The 14,863-nt window shown below is 34.3% G+C and overlaps 1 protein-coding gene across 2 annotated transcripts in view; it reads right to left on the reverse strand.

The window, feature by feature from the left end:
* Nucleotides 1-14,863, reverse strand: part of LOC6048979 (sodium/hydrogen exchanger 9B2) — a 36,021-nt gene that overhangs the window by 5,900 nt on the left and 15,258 nt on the right. The window contains exons 1-6 of one of the 2 annotated variants that reach the window (XM_038267092.1): nt 6,793-6,981; nt 6,447-6,714; nt 6,086-6,385; nt 5,701-5,883; nt 1,794-1,969; nt 1,245-1,351 (exon numbers count right to left, since the gene is read on the reverse strand). In XM_038267092.1, coding sequence (XP_038123020.1) covers nt 1,245-1,351; nt 1,794-1,969; nt 5,701-5,883; nt 6,086-6,385; nt 6,447-6,714; nt 6,793-6,811 — 1,053 coding nt within the window. In that variant the 5' untranslated portion in view covers nt 6,812-6,981. Of the gene's footprint in view, nt 1-1,244; nt 1,352-1,793; nt 1,970-5,700; nt 5,884-6,085; nt 6,386-6,446; nt 6,715-6,792; nt 6,982-14,863 lie in introns of those variants that run through there. The other variant, XM_038267093.1, reaches the window with a different exon arrangement.

Consider the following 14,863-nt stretch of genomic DNA (forward strand, 5'->3'; position numbering starts at 1 on the left):
AATTGTTATTGGGATGATAGGATTTGTTGTTGAAATAGCAAAAAAATAATAACAAAGATTTGTTCAAAGAATAAATAAAAATGTAATTAGACTGTTTTTACAATAACAATCCTATAACAAAAAAAATCATAACGACGAATAACAAATCTTGTTATAAATAACAGAAATTGTTGTTGGCCTAGTATTTTCCAATATCAAAAAAATTATTCCCAAGTTATTTCCGTCTGCTCGGGATAAGGCATTCTGTGGTAATCGAGAAACTGAGCTTATCGAAATATAATTGATTTGAAGTAGGAAAAAAATAAACTTTTTTTTTCTCTGGAAAACTATTTTTTTGCTGGTTACGATCGTTTGAAGAATAAAACATCACATTTGAAGCATCACGGAAAAATACAACATCGGTTTGAAAGCTGCCTCACCATTTGACCTCCACAGATCCCCAAAACACGATTTAAACCTAGAGTTTTTATCACAAAGCGAAAATTTTCATATACCAATTAGTTGTATTTTATTTACAGGAAAGATTTGTGGTTCAAAAATGTGTAATATGTAAAACATTTAAAAGAGCCAAACATTCAATGTTACGCCCTTTTGAAATGTTAGTCTGCTGAGATATCGACATTAGACAATGGAGGGTTGTTTAGAGACCCTCAATAGGGAAACTGGTCTAAGTTTGCCAAATCGATCTGGCAACGTATGTTTTGTGCTTGGCAACACTGATAATTTTTGCCAGTCTCCCTATTTTTTCGACCAGTCTCCCTATTTAGGATCTCTAGGGTGTCTAGGGTTGAAATTTTATGAATTTTTCGAAAAAAATATTTTCAGGAAGTACTTTTCGATTGCAAATTTGATTTAACATATAAAAATGAGGTCAACAAATTTTTAGTACAAGATTTAGTTTTTTTACAAAAATCACCATTTAGAAATTACATGAAAAGTTACAGATTTTCGAATATTTACGAATATTAACTTCATTTGACAACTTATTTCCAAACATCTTTCTCCCACCCCCTCCCCAACGCCACTGTCCTTCCAGCTTAGCATGTAACAAGTAAAATTAAGTTTGTGGCAAAGTAGCATCGTTTCGCAGCAACCACCAACTACCCTCAAAATGCCCCCCTCAACAATCTACTGCTAGTGCCCATGTGACGAGTACGAATAAATTGCCCCCCCCCCCCCCTTGCACCGCCCAACTTTCAAGTCGTGGTAGTGTGTCACATGGTTCCCCCACAGGACGTTCTTACCGCTTGATACGATGGCAAGTAGAGCAGCAGGAGTCCGCAGGCGCCGCCAAAGACGAGACCAATTACGATACCGATTGGTCCCTGGAGGATCTGGCTCGTCAGGTTACCTGGAGAATGTTGGAAAAGTCATTTTTAAAATCAACTTTAAAAAGGTGTACAAAACGTGGTATAAAGCATAACTTAAGGCGCATTTCCTCTTGTGTCTAAAAATAATTTCAGAAAGTTGCATACATTCGGGCGATTGAAAATTGATATCTTTACTTGCACTTTTTCGTGTTTGACAGTTTGCCAAACTGTCAAAAAGTGCGAGTTTGTTTGTTTGTTTCTCATAGTCTAATACCTACTTTAGTGTTCCGATTGCACATTACTTCCGAATCTCCCCAAAACTTGTCACTGGTTCGCGACTTCCGGGCCAAATTTAAAACACCAGATGCAGTCCCTCAAACGCAGGATTAGCGTCACGTCCACCGTCGGGGACCACGGTGTAGCGCCAGAGTTGGACTTTTCCCCCGCTTCCCATAACTTAAACGAAGAATAAAAGAGACTCACCCGTGGAGAAAATCACCCCCAGAATGACACCGAACAGAAAGATGGCCAGCACGTCGTTGCAGCTGGTCGTGGCCAGAATCATCGTCCGGATGCCCTTGGACTTGCCGAGGCCCTGCTCGGCGAGGCGCAGCATCACCGTCACGACCACGTTCGGCGAGATGGCCGTGATGACCAGGCTGGGCGGGAGCGGGAGCGAAGGGGAAAAGCGGGGTAAATTTATTAGTTCGAGAAAAATTGCGGTTGATTGAGAAATTGGCGATGGGAGATAGGAAATTCCTGCCAGATGCCAAATTGAACGGAATTGGGGGAAAATTAAAGTTAAAGTATGTGGTGTGGAATGGAGTTTGAAGGATGCTGGATTTTTATTCTCTTTGAATTTTACAAGAATTCTTCACTAGTATTAAAATAGATTTTATGACTGTGGAGTGGAATGCTTAGCTATGAAATCAAATAAAACAATATTGTGAAATCTATTAATCAAGACGAAATTTGACATTTCTAAATGAAATTATATCATCGTCTAAAGTGTTCTCAGATTTCCAAAAAGTTTTTTTTTTCTTTAAAATATCTGAATAATCATAATTGAAAATGGTTTGATGTAATTTCTGTCAAAGCTTACGTAATCTGGGTACTTGGGTACATGAGTAGTTGAGTACTTGAGTATTTGAGTACTTGAGTACTTGAGTACTTGAGTACTTGAATACTTGAGTACTTGAGTACTTGAGTACTTGAGTACTTGAGTACTTGAGCCCTTGAGTACTTGAGTACTTGAGTACTTGAGCCCTTGAGTACTTGAGTACTTGAGCCCTTGAATACTTGAGTACTTGAGTACTTGAATACTTGAGTACTTGAGTACTTGAATACTTGAGTACTTGAGTACTTGAGTACTTGAGTACTTGAGTACTTGAGTACTTGAATACTTGAGTAATTGAATACTTGAGTACTTGAATACTTGAGTACTTGAGTACTTGAGTACTTGGGTATTCCAGTACTTCGGTGCTTGGGTACTTGGGTACTTGGTATTTGGTATTCCGAATTTACAAAAAAGTCTCAATCTTGTTATTGATTTCTGAATCAAAAAAAACCCTTCATCCCTCCTCCCACACTGAAATCAATTTCCATTGGTTGATAAACTCTGCCCGACAGGCGACAGTTTGGAATGCAATTTGTTTAATGCACTCAGGGTGGCAACCCACACTTTTTTTTCTCCGTTCCACCGTTCATTTTCTCTTTTCTATTGCCCAACCAGCACCATCACCGACCACGGAAAAGCCTCCATAATGAAGCTTTCAAAAATCAAGCTGCTTTTTGTATGAAAAGTTGCACCACGAAGAGGAAAAAGTGCACCTTTTTTCAGAACGGATCTTGTAAGTGGGAGAAAGAAAGTGTGGGTGCTTTTCCTAGCTGCCAATCTTCACGATGACCTCATTGTGCTGGGGAAAAAAATAGTTTGAGTAGCGGTGGGAACTTTTTCTATTTTCCCCTTTGGTGTCCGGTTTTTAGCGAAAGAAAATCCAGTTCTTTTAATGTGGCTTTCAGCAGGATTGCCATTTCCATTAAGGTTCGTTCCCTCTTTGCTTTCGTGCCAAAAAAAAACGAACATAAAAAATGCATTTAAAACCAAATTAAAGGATTTCTCGCTTTACGGTGGCGGTGGCGGTGCGATGGTCAAGCACCAGAGCAACAGCCTCCACCATCAAAGAGGGTGAAACAAACAGGGGAAAAAAACTTCCCACCACCCGCTGAAGAACCTATTTGCAAAAGTGCTTCCACGATGGCGGTTTCTTGTATTTGCTACAGCTTTCTTTAATTTTCTCAGCTCTATTGTTTTACGCTTTTATGTAGGAAGGTTATCGTGGAATGTGGAATTTCGAAATGAACTAGTTAAACGGCGAAATCCGTTCAAAAAATTTCTTCTTTTGGAAATTTAAATCCCATTTTTACAGAATTTTTCTATTAACCTAAATAGAGAATTAAAAAACATTCAATTTTGTCATTTTTTGTCATTTTTTGTCATTTTTGTCATTTTTGTCATTTTTGTCATTTTTGTCATTTTTGTCATTTTTGTCATTTTTGTCATTTTTGTCATTTTTGTCATTTTTGTCATTTTTGTCATTTTTGTCATTTTTGTCATTTTTGTCATTTTTGTCATTATTGTCATTTTTGTCATTTTGTCATTTTTGTCATTTTGTCATTTTTGTCATTTTTGTCATTTTTGTCATTTTTGTCATTTTGTCATTTTTGTAATTTTTGTAATTTTTGTCATTTTGTAATTTTTGTCATTTTTGTCATTTTTGTCATTTTGTAATTTTGTCATTTTGTCATTTTTGTCATTTTGTCATTTTGTCATTTTGTCATTTTGTCATTTTTGTCATTTTGTCATTTTTGTCATTTTGTCATTTTTGTCATTTTTGTCATTTTTGTCATTTTTCATTTTTGTCATTTTTGTCATTTTTGTCATTTTTGTCATTTTGTCATTTTTGTCATTTTTGTCATTTTTGTCATTTTTGTCATTTTTGTCATTTTGTAATTTTTGTAATTTTTGTAATTTTTGTCATTTTTGTCATTTTGTCATTTTGTCATTTTTGTCATTTTTGTCATTTTTGTCATTTTGTCATTTTGTCATTTTGTCATTTTTGTCATTTTTGTCATTTTTGTCATTTTTGTCATTTTGTCATTTTGTCATTTTTGTCATTTTTGTCATTTTTTCATTTTTTCATTTTTGTCATTTTTGTCATTTTTATCATTTTTGTCATTTTTGTCATTTTTGTCATTTTTGTCATTTTTGTCATTTTTGTCATTTTTGTCATTTTTGTCATTTTTGTCATTTTTGTAATTTTTGTCATTTTTGTCATTTTTGTCATTTTTGTCATTTTTGTCATTTTTGTCATTTTTGTCATTTTTGTCATTTTTGTCATTTTTGTCATTTTTTCATTTTGTCATTTTTGTCATTTTTGTCATTTTGTCATTTTTGTCATTTTTGTCATTTTTGTCATTTTTGTCATTTTTGTCATTTTTGTCATTTTTGTAATTTTTGTAATTTTTGTAATTTTTGTAATTTTTGTCATTTTTGTCATTTTTGTCATTTTTGTCATTTTTGTCATTTTTGTCATTTTTGTCATTTTTGTCATTTTTGTCATTTTTGTCATTTTTGTCATTTTTGTCATTTTTGTCATTTTTGTCATTTTTGTCATTTTGTCATTTTTTCATTTTTTCATTTTGTCATTTTTGTCATTTTTATCATTTTGTCATTTTTGTCATTTTTGTCATTTTTGTCATTTTTGTCATTTTGTCATTTTGTCATTTTTGTAATTTTTGTAATTTTTGTAATTTTTGTCATTTTTGTCATTTTTGTCATTTTTGTCATTTTTGTCATTTTTGTCATTTTTGTCATTTTTGTCATTTTTGTCATTTTTGTCATTTTTGTCATTTTTGTCATTTTTGTCATTTTTGTCATTTTTGTCATTTTTGTCATTTTTGTCATTTTGTCATTTTGTCATTTTGTCATTTTTGTCATTTTTGTCATTTTTGTCATTTTGTCATTTTGTCATTTTGTCATTTTTGTCATTTTTGTCATTTTTGTCATTTTTGTCATTTTTGTCATTTTTGTCATTTTTGTCATTTTTGTCATTTTTGTCGTTTTTGTCATTTTTGTCATTTTTTTGTCATTTTTGTCATTTTTGCCATTTTTGTCTTTTTTGTCATTTTTGTCATTTTTGTCATTTTTGTCATTTTTGTCATTTTTGTCATTTTTGCAATTTAATCTGCCAAAAACGGTGAATGTTAATAAGAAATTTCATTGAATAAATTAACTCCAAATAAAAAGGTCAAATTTAACATAAATCCGTGCACCCACTCCAGAAAAAAAAGGGCATTCTTCCTTCCTTCCAATGATTTTTCCACTTACCCGAGCAGCACGCCCCACAGCCAGGGCAGATCGAGCAGGTAGTGGGACAGCACGGTGATGGCCACGACCTCGGCCGCCGTCGGAATCAGCGTCAGCTGCATTATGATGCGAAACAGCTTCTTGAGGGCGTCGTAGTCCAGCCCCAACCCGGCCAGCAGCATAATATTGATGAGGGACATATCTCTGCGGTTTTTTTAGGGTGTGGGAAAAAAAGGTTTTGGGTCAACTGGTGGGAAGTTTGGCTTTTTTCGGAAATTAATTCAGTCTTGAAAACACACTTGAAAAATCACAAAAAAAAGAAATAATTCTTACTTGTCGACGTGCCACCCGAGTAACGTTGCTATGAAATGAACTTAAAAAATCTCGTTTCTTTCCTCCAACTCACCTCAGGAACGCCTCCACCCGGAGCAACCCCTTGAAGTCCGCCAGGCCCACGTTGGTGTACAGAACGCCCCAGAACAGCATGCCCAGCATGTCGGGCAGTCCGACGAGCGTGCACAGCACCCCGGCCACTTGCGCCCCGACAAACAGAAAGCACAGCCGCATCATCGGCGTGTCCGGATCGGTCAGCTCGCGGGGCAGTATCGAGTAGGCCACTCCCCACAGCAGCACAAAGACGGCCAGCAGCGTCAACGGTTGGGACCAGTTGACCCAACCCTTGGCACAACCCGCCCCATCATGACCTCTAGAGAAAACATCGAATTAGTTCAAGCTACACGACCACCACAACCATCCAAACTACAAACTTAATGGAAGAATCCCGCGAGGTCATCCCCGTACCCGGGGTCGTCAAGCTGGTCGCGTTAATTTGCTGCATCTCGTCGGCGGAGCCGCCATTGTCGTCATAGCTGCCGCCGACACCGTACTTGTCGCTCAAGGCCATGGTCAGATCAATCGACGGTATCGGCTGTGGATGCTGCTTCAGCTGCTCAGGAGAAGGAGGAAGGGACCGATGGGCCGGCGGCGTTGGCGCCCGGTTCGAGGACTCGGAGTCGTCCACAGACGTAATGTAAACTGGAAAAAAACATCAATTAAATTGATTAGATCCAATTAACCTTCAAGATGTTCAAGAAAAAAATCAAAACAAACCACCTTTCTGTTTGTGCTTCATCGTGTCTGCGGTACGGTTAGTGAGGGAGATTCTACGGAACGCCGGTAAGCGCGGACCAGCCAACTGCCAGACGGCGACTGAGCGAGCACCTTAGAGTTATCAGGCGAGCGATACGACGGGACGACTTTGACCACGCAGAACGGTTGAGCGAGTTTATCTCACATGTTAACTGATATTTCAAATTGAGATGTGTCGAAGTAATTGTTTGGGCTGGCGCTGTGTTGACAAGGGTATCACACACACTAATCGGTCTGATCGTCAGAACTAGTTGTTTCTACTAGTGATGGAACTAAAAGTATGACGCAAGGAATGTTGCTAAATGAGCTCGAAGCAGTTAGAATCAATATAGGTTCAGCAGCCCACGCTCAGCTGATTGTTACATGGAAGAACACGGTGGGTTTAGCTATTTTTGATTTTTGTTAAATATTTGCAAAATTTGGAAATAGTAGTTTATGCAACAAGTTGCAAAAAAAGATTTTTTCAGCACGAGTCGTACATTTATCCAACGAGGTTCACCGAGTTGGATAAATACGAAGAGTGCTGAAAAAATCAAGTTTTGCAACGAGTTCCATACACAATTTTTTGCTATTCCAAAAAACACACACTGAGTGAAATTTTATGTCAAATTTTCATGTATTTTGACAATAAATCGTTTAAATCAAAAAAATGTTGAAAAGTGTTACATTTCGAAACAAGTGCTGAAAAGTTCAACTTTTCAGCACCCATTTGAGTGCTGAAAAGTAGAACTTTTCAGCATTTATTTTGAAAAGTGTTGCTATTCGATTCTGTTATTTTTGGTACAGAAAAGTAGGCTATTTCGTCGTTCAAGAAGACAGGAAAAGTAAACAGTTTCACGACGGAATTGCAAAAAGGTTTTTTTTTTATTACAGTTATCTTAAGTCATTGCAAAAAAATAAAATAAAAATCAATAAATTTACGTTTGCAATTTTAAAGCATTAAACTAACCAAGTTTGTATAAATGTCCCAAGTTCATTTTCATCACTTTTGAGTCAATAATGCAGTCTGGTTCTAAAGGAAAGCAATGCTCAGTAAAAAAAAACACTTCAAAGGAAAATTCCATCATAAACAATAGGGTGGCCACCACAATTTATTTTCGATGTTATCCCGATTTTGTGATGATTTTACAAATGCCAGTTTTTATCAGAGATATGCTAAGGAATGAGCATGAGCCATCTAACGTCATGATTCGAAATCCGGATATTTAGTAGCGTTTCATTTTTGTTATGGTTGCCAAAAAATCATGTAATAAGTTGGAAATGTAGAAATATCATCAGGATGTAGTATAAACAGTCAATTTCGAGAGAATGCATGCAAAATATGTCTGTTCTAACCAGTTTTCTTTAGAATTTTAAAATTACTTGTTGAGCTTCGAATCCCGGACACTGCTAAAAGCTGATTTGAAATCCAGACACTTTTGCTTCGAATTCCGAACACTCGATTTTTCTTATGAATCGCACAAATTTAGACGGAAATTTTAGTTCAGGTCTCAAATAAACTGTAAACATCAAAACATTTGATATTTTGTATAAAAATTTGCTTGAATTTAAGGAAATCAGACCCATAAACTTCTGGTTTGTCGGTGCTTCGGACGCCTATGAAATATTTCAGTGAAATGTTTCACATATTTTGGTAAACTCATATTTTTATTTTATTACAATGTTTTGGCATTGATAACAGCGTCCAAACAAATTTTAAATAAAAGTTAATGTTAGAATTCATCAAATAACACAGTTTTCACAATTATCATGCAAACATATATTCAAATAATTGATAAAACAAGTGGTTTCTGGGTTTCGATGCGTCCGGGTATTCGAATCATGACGTTAAATTTGTGCGAAAATATTCAACATTATTTTTAGCAAAATAAACAAATTATCACATTAACCTCACTTTTTCACCACGTGTACATTCTCAAAAATAGAAGAAAGCTTGTATGGCATGTCATTTAAAATGTTAATTTTAATGTATGCTTTAAGAGTTAGAATTCAAAGAAATTTTCGAAATCTTTCAACTGTGAAAGAAAAAAGAAAACAAAGATTAAAATTGTATCACAAAAAACTTTACACAACATTGCAGGTACGCTTCTATCAAAAAGTTGCAGAATATCAGTTCCTAAGATTTTCTAATCTGTGGCCCCAAAATTCATGATTTGTGGAAAGATTATTATTTAAGTTTTTATTTGAATAAAAGTGCATAAATATATTTTTTTTTAATAACGGAACCGTCATCAGGGGTGACATTGGGTTTAAGGGGTGATAGGGGGTCATACAAATTTCGGCATATTTGTATGACCCAATGCCAACCCTTATGTTTATGTTCCTCTGACCAAAATCAAGGGAGGGGGGGTAATAAAAAGGTATAAAAATTGAAATCAAGAGTCCAATTGTTTTGCAATCATTAGTTGCGGAGCTGTACATCGCAATTTTATAAAAAAAAATGGAAACATTTTTAAACGAGCTGATTTTGATAACCAATGCAGCAAAATGCATTTTAGATTGTTTTCAGTTGATTAGACTTCCATTCTTATTAAAATTTTGAAGTTTTTTGAAAAAAATATTTTTTTGCTGGACAGGGGACATAAACTTTGAAAAACATTTGCAGACCATTTTTCCGTGATATTCAAGGATTTTTTTTATATCAAAACATAAAATTAACAAAATTTAACAAATGTTTTATCTACAAAGTTTACAATTGAAAATCATGATATTTTATTACTAACTCTTGAATTGAACTCTAAGCATTGCATTGCTATGATAGTAAAACAAACATTAACATTGATTTGAAACAATATTCAATAAGAAAAGAGTTTTTAATAAATACATAATAATAAAAAAATAAGTAAAAAAATCATTCCATTCGGCTAGGTACTGTACTGTCAACCAAGCTAAACATATAATTTTTCATAAAAGAATGCAATTGTTTGTTTACCCTAAACGGAAAAAAATTGCAAATCGTGCAATGCTGTGTTTTAAATAAATTTTTGATTAAATTTTTAAATTTGTTTTTCGAACCACAGACTGGAAATAGTTTTTGATTTTCCTGTTGAGTTTTATGGACATGTTTAGTCGTAATGTTTATTTATAATTCGCAATTTGCCCCAAAATTTAGGGAGTAAAACAATATTTTTTTTTCAAAATACTCTAAATTTTGTAGTAAAAAACGGTTTAGAGTGTATTTTCTTGCATTTATGATCATTTTAAGCACGTTTGTGCTTGTTAAAATTATTTGCGAAATTTAAATGTTCCAACCTCAAAGAGTTTTTTTTTCGTGATATAAATTATACATATTTTTTGAAAACTGCAATTTATCGCTTGCAATATCTAATTCTGAAGTTTTTATTTTCAATTAAATTGTGAAATGCGTTTTTTGTGTCTTTTTGACCTGTGCTGCTACAACTAAGCTTGACCATCCTTAAAAAAATATTTTTTCATTTCGAAAAACATCTTGAATAATTTCTTAAAAGCAATTAGGCTTGGACGAATGGTTGCTTAGAAATAGCCTCTGATGAAAAAAAACATAGCAGGATGACTTTTAGTAACCTTTTTAAGAAACAAATATATGTTTGAAAGCTTGTGATTTTTAATTAATTTCATATTTTTTTTCTGACACAGAAAAGATGGAATACAAAGAGATGTCGGTAAGTTATAAATTAATGAAAATAATTAAAAACAACACTGCACCAAATACAATAAAAAAAAGTTTAAATGAATTGACTACTAAGCACACCGTGATTCAAGTGGGTATGGTTTGTTATCTTTGGCGAAAATACCAACAAGCCATTCACAATATTGGATTCGTCCAATTTTTAGGTCATTTGGGGATCGCTTTGACTGCCAAAACAGTGTGATAACAGATCCTAAGTGTAATCAAATAAAAAGTCCAACCGCAAAATGAATTGATGTGTGTTTTGTTTAATTTTAATAACATAAAGTTATTTTTTTAGTAGTTAAAAATTGTTTTTTAAAAATATCTAAAAATTTCACGAGAATCATAAATCTGTCAAAAAAAAAAGAATAGAAAAAAAATATTCGTGAAATTCACGGCCATTTTCACTCGAGCGCAGCGTGAACCATTCACTGGGAACGGCAGCTCAGACGGTCAATATTGACGTTATCAATTAAGGTACCACAACTGATTGTTGTTTACACACTTGATGCCCTATCGGGGAGCAGAGGATTATTTGAGAGAAAACGCAACTGGGTGTAGTGGAATTTTACTGTTTTATGTTTTTATCTTAACTTTTCAAATGAGATTCAGCATAAAATTATGTTGACACGAATGCCAAAATTATAGTAAAGTGTCAATAATAAATAATAATAATAATAATAATAATATTTTTTTACACTTAGATTCTTTTCCCGAATTCGGTAAAGTTTACCGAATTTTCAACTACTGAACAGTTCGGTAAACTGAAAATTACCGAATTCGGTAAAAAGATACCGAATTCGGTAAAAATTTGTTTATTTTGACAGATGATTTACCGATCTAAATTTACCGATTTTTCAACTAGCGAATTCGGTAAAAAAAATTCTAAGTTTGTTAACAGTTTACCTAGCAAAAAAAAATTATATAATAGAACGAAAATTGCAAGTTTATTGGAAGTAACTAATTAATCTATTTCAAAATTTTCAACTGTAGCAAAATATTCTTTCACAGCAATCGGATCCAACCCAACTGATGTCACTACCGGATCAATTCCAGATTGCCAACTTCCATCTGCCGTCATTTCGCAACCCCACACATTTCACAAAGAATAGAAACCGCCAATTAGCATCACTTTGCACTTTGCTTCACACAAATAGTCTGTGCTGCTCCAATTTGCTTGCTTCACGCACGGAATGTTGTTAACGGGGTGACACAGCATTCTCGTTGCCGAGTCTCACAATGTTGAGAAATAACACAGTATTTAAGGGCATCCATTGACGAAACTTTAAACTTACTTCTAGGTGGGGAGAACTTTTTCATCGATCACCTTGTTTGTGGTTAGCTAGTTGTGAACAATTTGAAAACTTTTATCGAAATCTCCATCAGCTTTCCACTTTTGAAAACAAAGAAAAAAAAAATCAACCACCTGAACACATTTCCAAGAAGAAACTAATTCTTCGAAAATCTCTTTTAATCGTTTTTATAACTGCCCTTAAATCCAATCCAGCCAAATCGGGGAGCATAATTCGGCTTATCTCCGTTTTATAGAACCCACTTTCGTACTTGTGTTAGGGTGGAAAAAAAGGTCCACTGTTGACTTTGAGCACCAAAGTAAAGCGGCGTTATCTTGTTTGTTAAGTCTACCGGAATTTGATTGCTTTCCGGCTTAATTAGAGCAGGTGAGTCCCGCATGCAAAATTGATTGGAGGCTGAGCGTTTCTTCACCTCTTTTTTCTGTGTATTTTTTTACGTTATTAATTGAATTTTTTTGTTCTTTCTGTTATAAGAAAACAAATTCAAAGAAACTTGAATTTTTTTAAATTGATCAAGCATCATTTCTAGAGTAATTTTTGAAAAGTTTTTATTATTTTTATGTGACTTTTTTTCCTTTTTCTACAAGACAGAACCATATCTCTTAATCCTTGCTGCGTCAAATTTAGTGCCCCCTCCCCCATAATGGCCGCCGTTAAATTGCACAACATTTTAAAAGTGTCTCTCGTAAATCACCTGCAATTTTCCCGGACAGCACGAAAAACGAACAGGTTTCCTAGCCTCGAAACGATTTCCACGCGGTGGAAAATTATCACATCCGAGGCAAAGGCTAATGAATTGAAATCGTCGTCCCGGCTCGCGGAAAAGTGCTCCACGTTTCACGGTTCAGCAAAATGGGGGGGGGGGGGGGGGTTGACATTATCGTCGCCAAGCGACACGAAAACTCTCGTCGGTAAAGTTACAGAACATTCCGTGGAAGAAATTTTAATTAGCACTGCGTTGCACTATCACAAAAGGTGTAGCCTGCACTTGTTTTAGTACACAGTTTAAACAATGTTTGATTTTGGAATGTGGAAAATTGGTAGGTTTACAATTACATGTTTTCAATGTAATTTTACATCAATTTACGTGAGATATGTAAAATTACACATAAAAGGATGTAAATTTAAATATATTTTTAATTACATATTTTCGCTGACACAAATTCAGCCAACAATTTCTAGTATTTTCTTGCTTGACCTAATTTGTCTGACTGATTAGTCGCGTCCATTCGCGGCCCCCCCTTAATGTATGCCACCGAGTGGTGATCCAATGTTTATGCCCATCGTTAATCGGGATTAGGTCAAGGCAGCTGATGGGATACGCCCTCTATAGGAAGGATTTAACGCCCCATTGATGCTGTCAATGCGTGGCTTTTCGCTGGGAGCTGATAAAATGCGAGCTTTATGATGATTGCATCGATAATTATGGCTGAGAGGGGCTTCTATGATTTCTATCAAATTTGGCAAAAAAAAAAAAATTTACGCCAAATGCTAAAAAGGTCGTGAATTCATACTTATTCTTTTCTATTTGCAAATGACCAAAATAAGCAGAATGAGGAATTATTTAAAATTGGCGAAATCATTAAACATGTGTTTTACAATAATCAATAATGGGCTGAATGAAACATAACGAGGGGACCACCGATGCATATAATACTTTCCTGATAAAATATAAAAACAAAAGTTAATAAAATTTGTTAACAATGTTTGCTTCTCATATTTCTTTGATTGTAATTTAAAATTTATGAAATGCTTGGAAAATGTTTTTTTTTATATTGAACTAGATTTTACATCCACCAACCCCTCGGTCATTTCGGTTTGTTTTGGTTGTTGACGTTTGTCTGCTTTTTAACTGAATTTATATTTGTGGCTCAAATAACCAATACTTTATGGAGCTTTGACGGTTTTGGGATATTATTCACACACAAAAAAAAAATATTTCCTAATGTTACGTCATTATCTCATAACTTTTGCCGTTTTCCGCTATTAAATCTCTATTTTCAGATGTATCAACAATGCTCACTTTTATTTGAGCTATTTATTACTTTGAGCAGTCAAAAACACTTTTTTTAAGCTGTAATTTATGATCAAAGTGCTGATAAGCCGATAATAGAGGCTGAGAAAGGGTATAGTTCCCCCAACACTTTTGCACGTCATTAAACATTTGAATTTAAATACAGTTTGATGTAAATTTGCAACAAACATGATTTTACGTGTGATTCAACCGTTTACAACGAATCTCAAGTTTACATCAACTGTGCTTACATGTCATTAAATTTTTACGTGTCGTGTAAATTCACATTTTTTTCTGTGTAGTTTGACTTCATCCATAAGGTACGTCAAGCTAAAATAAGACAAAATGACATACACACACCAACTTGTATTTAAGTGCCAAAAAAATGTATTCTCAATAATCACAAACAAATTTAAAACATAAAAAATCCGTAGGGTGGCTACTCCAATCACATTTTCGAATTCCCAACTATTCAGGAACCTCGAATAATTATAATTTCTAAAATTTCTAAATAAATTTAAAAAAAACATGCAATTGTCAGTTTTAGTAAAAAAAAGCAACTTAACAACAAATTAATGAAAAATTACTTAAGGCATGGAAGCCCTCATGCTTTCAACAAAGGGGAAAAACAATAAAGATTTGAACAAAAAAAAACAAAAATAATGGCGATTAAACATTACCAAACATTAAGTTTTTGTTCCTAGGTTTTAAAAGGGAATGAAAAGAGTATGGCAAAAAGTAAAACAAAATATCTAAATGTTAGTTTTATCAATATATATTTTTTCATTTCGCCTAAGGACAGACCAACTCTCTGAGATTTCGGTCATTCGATTTTTTTTTTTGTATTTTTCCGACTGAAACTTTTTTGGTGCCTTCGGTAAGCCCAAAGAAGCCATTTTGCATACTTTCACTTTTTGTCACTAAAAATTGATTTGCAAAAAAAAAAACACTATCTTTAATTTTTTTAAATATATTTTAGAGGATATCAAAGGCCAACTTTTCAGAAATTTCCAGAATGGGCAAAACATCTTTGACCGAGTTATGATTTTTTGAATCAAT

Source organism: Culex quinquefasciatus, chromosome 1, assembly GCF_015732765.1.
Source record: "Culex quinquefasciatus strain JHB chromosome 1, VPISU_Cqui_1.0_pri_paternal, whole genome shotgun sequence".
Lineage (NCBI taxonomy): Eukaryota > Metazoa > Arthropoda > Insecta > Diptera > Culicidae > Culex > Culex quinquefasciatus.